The 7721-nt window shown below is 41.4% G+C and overlaps 1 protein-coding gene across 1 annotated transcript; it reads left to right on the top strand.

The window, feature by feature from the left end:
* Positions 1 to 6170: 6170 nt before the first annotated feature.
* On the top strand, positions 6171 to 7151 carry HS6ST3 (heparan sulfate 6-O-sulfotransferase 3; the record flags this gene model as incomplete). The annotated part of the gene is made up of 1 exon (XM_010143238.1): positions 6171 to 7151. A coding segment is annotated over one exon (706 nt), but the record flags the coding sequence as incomplete, so codon positions are not given.
* Between the last annotated feature and the right edge of the window lie 570 nt (positions 7152 to 7721).

Genomic DNA, 7721 nt, shown 5'->3' with positions numbered 1-7721 from the left:
GGGCCAGCAAAAAAAAAAAAAAAAAATAGTGCTGTAAAGCTTTTCTGAGGGGAGGGTTTTTTTTTTCTGATAGGCTGAATACAGAATTTTATTTTATATTTCAGAGGATATTTAAATTAAAAAGGGCTTGCCACTTCTAAACAGAAGAATTGCAACTTATTATAATGAATCCTGAAGCAACAGATTAATGTAAAAGAAACTAAAGCTGGTGACAGGGGTTATTCCTGCTACCGTGCAACAAAATGTGAGGTTTCCCATTTCCTCAGTGCTTTCCAAGGGCCCAAACGCCACATTTCTCTTGGCTGTAACATCAGAAGTAACTTCCTGAGCAATCTCAATAACCAGTGTTGCTTTTATAATGTTGTACCTCAAAATGCAAGGTGGTGGGTTTTTTTGTTTAACTATACCGAAGTCAATGGCACGTTCTCCTGTAATGTGCAGTCAGTGTCTATAGGACGTTACAGCCCCCATCTTAAGTAAGGACAGTGCTCATCATCCCAGTTAAAAATAGCGGAAGTGATGGGTAGTGAGATCCTCTGAGGAAACAGCCAATTTAGTGTTTTTCCTACATGATGAAAAGGTGGTGTGTGTGGTAAGAGTGGATAAACATTGACTTCTTAATGGTGACTGCTGTTTTTTCAGTAAAAGACTTCTAAAGAAGCCTGTGGAAACCTGAGAGGACAGCTAGTAGCATTAAGGTCACCAACTTTTGTAAAGGATGTCTTAGAAAACCGTCCCCATCACGGTTCTCCAGCATCCTGTGAAGATGCTAAGCTTAAGAAACTTATGTGCAGTTGCTACCTCATCCTTGCAAAAGTTTGTGGGCTAGCTAGAGGTGATCTGCCTGCCTTGGTGGATAAGCTGTATGATTCTTTCTGCAGCCAGATGGACATGCATATAGTTTGTGCACTGTTTCATAGCTTTTTTGTTACAGCAGAAGTATGTGGTCAGTCCTTGTTATGTTGGGCAGGTTATCCATACGTTAAGTGCAGCATAGATGCAGTCACACCCTTCACTGTAACTTGTTACTGCCTCTGAGAACTTGGGCTTCAGGAAAAAACTGGGAAGAATAAGGCTTTTCACGTAATGCAGACCCTTCTTAACTCTTTGTCTTCCCACAACATCTTGTGTTAGCAGAAGTGTGCTGCCAAGCTGGGTTTTGCTGGGCGTTTCAGACCCTTCCTTAGGAGCACACTCACTTCCAGGATTAAAACTGCTAACTTCTTTTCTCAGCTTGGGTCATCAACTTGACAGGGCTTTTATTCTCCCTGCTACCAGGAATAACCAGAATGAGGATGGTTTTATGATAAACCTGGGTTTTCCAGTCATTTTGGTTCTTTCTTCTGTCTGTTAGTGTCTTCCAAAATATTCTCCAGTGACTCTTTTTCTCCACCTCAAATATTCCTCTGTCTCTGCATCAGCTGCTGTGAGTGCACTGTTCTCCTTTTATGAAGCTCGTTGGTCTCTGAACGTAAGCTCCTGCCTCATGCTTTGAAAGAAGAGGGAATAAGTTGTTTTTTCTCCTCTCTGAGCCTCCGAGAGTGCTGTGTGAGCTGTCCTTGTGCCGGCTGCTCCACATGAGAGCGGGAGGAACAGAGAAGATGCCATTCATCCTTCTTCCCCAGGAGACCCTCCAGGATGCTTTGGTTCTCGATGTGCGGTGATCCTTCACGTATTTAGACAATCTCCTTCAGTTGGGACGGCTGTTCCATGGTGATAGAAGAGGCAAAATGCCCTGGTTTGGGATCACTGAATATATAGCAGAGTATATAAATAGCAGTCTGCTCCTCTGAAATTAATTTCTAAACTAGAGCAATACTATTGAAGGATTAATGTGAGATTAGAGTATTTATATTAAAATATCTTGTAATGTGAAAGAAACACATGTTCTTAGGTTATAACAAGAAGCTCATTTTAGCTGTTCTATTAATTAATTGGGGTTTCTTGCCTAATGCTAATTAAGAGACTGGATTTCATGCAAGTGGACTAGAGCCTGCTGAATTCCCAAATGCTTTTTAATTCTAGTGTCAGCAGTAGTGTGCAGCCCACACTTCACACCACTGCTTGATTGGGCTCTTGCATGGATCATCATGTCCTTGCCCTGACTATCATGGTGCTTAGCATCAGTCCAAAAAAATCAGCTGTCCCATAGTGGCAACTCTGATAACCCATTAATTTCAGTACCTTATGCTGAAAAGGAGATTGTTTAATCTGAGGAAGGTGTATGAAGTTTCCTTTTAGGAGGAGCTAATGTTGTGACTAGTGGGCTGGTGTTTGAAATGTAATGTAAAGGGCTCCTACACATCTACATGTTTATATAGAAAGTCACAGGATACATTGGCAAATACACACTGTGCATTTACTATGATTTTTCTTTCATTGGAAACTGCAGTTTATGGCCAGATGTCAATGTAAATTTTTACACTGAGACATACACACACATGCTGGCATTGATATAGAGGATACATAGATAGAATTTGTATGGTTTTTAATGAATTTGGGATGTTTCCTGTAAAACATCTTCTCACTGATGTGCCAGCATATTCTGCTTGGCTAGCCTTTAAGCACCGAGGCTGTTTCTCTGACAGCAGTTTGAGTAATCGGTGATGGGAGTCCGTTGAAATGAAGCCAGTAAGTCTGTGATGAGTTTGCTTTGTCAAACAGGGTAGCAGAAGTTATTACTTACTTAAATCTTCGCTGAGTATTTCACACAGTGGGCAGCTGTGGAGTTTAACATAGCCACATGAGCACGAGGACAGGTGACACAAGTGGGTCATTTACACCAATGAGAACAGGTGCGTGTCTGTATTCAGAGTGGCTCAGACCAGTATATAGCTGACTTGGTGCTCTTTTACTGAACAGTTAAGAGAAGAGAGACTGAAGGCCGTCCCCAGTTTCACGTTTTTATGAACAGCTTCTTGTCTTTATTATGAGCTGACTCCTCGGCCGTTCCCAGAGTAATTAACACTGTGTATTAGGCACTGAGAGCTCTGAAATGCTGCTGTATTTAATCCATAGATGTCAATATTGGAAAACAATTTCCTAAGGTAATTATTATAATTTTTCATCTGAAACAGATGTGCATGAACCATGTATTTTTACTTGCATCATTATTCTAGAGACATGACAGCCTTTTCTCTGCAAGAAAAAATTGTGCCCCAATGGCTGCGCAGCATCCCCCAGTCCTCTGTGTAGCGCTCTAACAGTGCCATCCGTACAGTGCCCAGGATCAGAACGAAGAAATCTTAAGATCTTCCAGACTCGTATTGGTTAAAAGGGTGACAGAAGGTCATGAACAGAAGGTTAAACAGAAGGTTGTAATCTGTGAATATGGTGGAGATGGCTACACTCTTAGTTGTTAGCGCCTCGGAAACTAAGTTTGTACCAGGCTGCTGTTAAAGGTCTGCCAGATGAAGAAGCCATTCAGTTGATAACACAAGGAGACAACACTTGAAAGATGTGCAAACCAGAAGCAAATTAATCAGGATAGTGAAAACAGTTGTAGAAGTCTGTCTCTAAGGAGGATCAGCAACAGCCTGGTGAAAGTTTCATGTCCAGTATGCATAAGGAGAGGTGCAGATGTTGTAGAAAGATGCACTGTTCTCATTTCCCTGCGTTTGCTTCGTACTCCTGTTTATTAATCATCAAACATATTTACATATCCAGGGATGAAATGGAAATTATTGATGCAAAGGAGGTATTTTTGTTAATTGTTGTTGCTCTGAGTCATGCCTGATTCGGACTGCTAGAGATGGGTGAGGAAAGACAGAACTATTATTAGAGGTATAAATAATTGTGAAGAGCAACTCTTAAACCCATCTGTTACCACATATCAGCAACCAAAATTAACCAAAGAGTAAAGGAGCAGCAATACGAGGACTAAGCCAACATCACATCTCTGTCCATGTAGATGCTGGTAACTGCCTCTGAATGTTCTCCATTTTTTTTTCCCCATTTCTGCTTCCTTGGAGCTTCAATCATTTTCTGTAACAACCCTATCAGTACCTGCTCAATATTGCAACAGTGTCTTATGTTCAGAGCTGATGAGTGTTTGAGAGTTGAGCTGCTTTATCTGCACAGCACTAATGTGTCCACTTCTTGTTCTGTTAGTTGAGAGCAATTCTTGATGTGCTCTCATACGTGCAAGGTAGAGCCAAGATGAGAAGAGTGTCCAATCTGAGAAGCAAAAGCTGTGTTTAAAGTGCTTAAAGACAGTGCTTTTCACAGTGGAACTATACTGCAGAGCACGTAGGAGGGCTTCTGGTCCTTCCTGCTTTGCAGGAGTGCTGAAGGAAGATTTTTAGAAATATCTATCTATGGATGGTTGTGTGATCCTTGGGTTCCCTGTTGATGTGGCCCTGTGTAAGTAACTGAAGTGGATCTAAACAGCTGTAGTGCAGTTTGATCGTGTGTGAGTGGCAGCCAGAAAACCCAAACTCCAAGTGATTTCAGAAATATCATCTTTCAGAGTATCATCTGATGCTAATACAAATCATGGTTTCCAGTGCAAGTGAAAATGAAAATCCACGGCACTTCCTAGTTTATATCCTTCCATCTGTAGCTCTTCTGCTGAGAAATAATTCTTGAAACAAGTGTTTCTATTTTACAGTAGTTCAAGAAACTACCCTGCAGCAGAACGTAGTTTGTAGTTTGGCCTCATAACCTTATTCCAGAAAATACATTATAGATCCTGTAGGTGGAGAACTCAGAAAGAATAAGGACAAAGTTTTCAGCCCTGCTTCCTTTTGCTTTGTCTGCACTGGGGAATATATCTGCATTTTTAGGAATATGCGGGAAAATAATCTATTTATATGACAAACCTGAGGTTTATGGAGAAGTTACAGAGAATCTTTAGTGGCACAAAGTGGGTGATATCTGAAAAAGAAAGGCAATTTTCTTGGAGATTGTTACAAATTTTGAGATTTTTCATTTAACTGGAGTTAGCTCTTGTATGAGATGGCCCTCACAAAGTGTTGCTTTGTTTAGAGCCTCCTGCTTACTTGCTTCATCCTTCTCTAGGCTCAAGAAAAAGTACTGAGATCAAACTTTTCTCAAGAAATCTTAGAACTTATGATTTATTAATGTATTGTTTGCAGTCAGATGAGTCATGCAAACTCATGAGCCTATTTTTATACCAGACCATGTGTTAATTTTAGTCCTGAATCTTATGCTGGTTATTCTAGCTGACAGAAATCCTAAGTATTTTGGTTTTGCTTTGTCTTTATGATATCACTCTGTAACTCAGGTGAGTTGTTATTGAATAAAACATTTCTCAGTAAAAAACCTCAACCTGTGAAAGCCTGCTTGAAGCATACTTAATTGCAATCCATTTCAGATTGCCGTAAGCAGATGTGCAAACTGAATTCAGTAGCTAAAAGGTGAACTGACAATGTGAGTTCTGCAGTTATTTGCTCTATTTCAAATCAATATTTCTTGGTGTCTCTTTTGTATTCTTGATGTGTGAGGTTGAATAATGATAATTTTATATCAACAAATGCTTTTGTACTACACGATTATAACTATTTTCAGTCAAGCACTTGTCTAAAGTTAAGTCATGTGAATGCATTTGGGGTGTCTCATTATCTTCACTCCAGCCCATTTAATAATAGGGTTCTTCTTAAGTAGGTGGTTTGTGCCAGCCTTTCACATGATGTTATTTTTAGCACTTGCAGCATCCATGTGAAATGGCTCATGCTTCCCTTAGATTCTGACCGAGTGCTGTATAGATTATCATCTTGTGCACCTTGTGAGACATGCATGTCTCAGTCCAGAGGAGAAGTGGCAAGATTATATTAATCTCTTTTCCCACTGTTTCTGGTGTTACTGAGGGTTAGCATTTCAAAGTAGATGGGAGTACACTCCAGTTAATTGGCTTCTGCATAAAGTAACTGCCACTGAACTGTTGATAGGTCAAAGTAATTCCAATTCTCTGATAGCTGCTTGTTTCCTCTCAACTCTCTCTCTTTCACCCAATTTACCTTGTATTTTATTCACAGTATTTATGAACATTGAAGCTTTTTGCTGTCTTAGAAGTAGGCACTTAAAATGCCTATGCTACACCGGAAAAAGTGAAGGGGGTGGTGGCGGTGGCTGTTATTCATTCATTTTATTGGAGAGTGAAAAATTGAAATCCACTGAAGCTTGAAACTGTGTTTAATGATATGTTTCAGGAACTTCTATTACATCACGATGCTGAGGGATCCGGTGTCGCGGTACTTGAGTGAATGGAAGCATGTCCAGAGAGGTGCGACATGGAAAACTTCCCTTCATATGTGCGATGGAAGAAGCCCAACACCAGATGAGCTGCCTACCTGTTATGAAGGAGACGACTGGTCTGGAGTCAGTTTACAGGAATTCATGGATTGTAGCTACAACTTGGCCAACAACCGCCAGGTGCGCATGCTGGCAGACCTCAGTCTGGTGGGATGCTACAACTTGACTTTTATGAATGAGAGTGAAAGAAATATGATTCTTCTCCAAAGCGCCAAGAACAATCTAAAAAATATGGCCTTCTTTGGGCTCACAGAATTTCAGAGGAAAACACAGTATCTGTTTGAGAGGACATTCAACCTGAAATTCATTTCCCCATTCACCCAATTCAATGTTACACGAGCCTCCAATGTGGACATTGGTGAAGATGTGCGGCAACGGATAGAGGAGCTGAATTTCTTGGATGTGCAGCTGTATGAATATGCGAAGGACCTGTTCCTGCAGCGCTTCCAGTACTCCAAGCAAGAGGAGCATCAGAAGAACCGGCTAAAGAGGCGAGAGGAGCGGCGGCTGCTGCGGGAGCAGAGAGCTCACCAGTGGCCAAGGGAAGAGATAGCAGAAGTAGCCGTTACTGAAGATTATAATAGTCAGGTTGCAAGGTGGTGATGCTCCTCCATCCGGACTAACCAATGAGAGGATCAGAGAGTTTGTGCAACTTGGCTGCCTACAGATTAGCCAAGCAAGGTCTGCCGCTTTGGTAAATGAGACCACGCCTGACAACTACCCCTCCTTGTCTCAGTTTTTCTTGGTTTCTGCCAGCGAGGAGAATGTATTTTTTCCTCAACAGGCATTGATTAGTGTTATTAAATGGCAGTAGAATAGATTCCTGTCCAAAACAGACTTTCTTCAAAGCTCTAAGCTGTGAGGATGAGTTCGAAGAGAGAGCTGTATCCTTTGCATTAACAGATGTAACCTATACTATCTGAGCTACCAGAACTTGGTCAGACATGAATGAAAAAGTGAAAAAAAAAACCTGATTTGCTTCCTCTGTGACATAAGACCTGGTTTATTTCATACTGTCCTTTCCAACAGTAGTGCACAGCTTCCTGGTGAATGAAATGGAGGCAAGCACGTTGCCCTTCAAACTTCTACATGCTGTGTTTTGATTAAGGGAAGAATTTGCTGAGGTGTTAAAAAAGACCTAGGAAATGTGGGGTTGGGGCATCGCTTGTTCTGTTCTGTTAGCCAGCAATCAGAGATGATTTGTAAATGAAGTGATGGAGGTGTTAGCTTATTTCTCTGCAGATGCTGAGAGTACCGAACCCAGCCAGGTAGCAGCCATCTTTCTGAGTGCCTGTGGCAAAGGGAAAGCCTTGAGAAATGAGGTGCACGCAGCAGCTGGGCACACGTCGTGGAGATTATCTGGCTGGAGGCAATGAAATCAGCCTTTGCATTCACAAAAGGTGAAGAGAGGCCAAGCAAACTACAGGGGAGAGGAAAAAGAGAGCAGC

The sequence above is a fragment of the Buceros rhinoceros genome, unplaced genomic scaffold (genome assembly GCF_000710305.1).
Source record: "Buceros rhinoceros silvestris isolate BGI_N320 unplaced genomic scaffold, ASM71030v1 scaffold8259, whole genome shotgun sequence".
NCBI classification, from domain to species: Eukaryota; Metazoa; Chordata; class Aves; order Bucerotiformes; family Bucerotidae; genus Buceros; species Buceros rhinoceros.
This window is presented reverse-complemented; position numbering and strand designations above follow the sequence as displayed.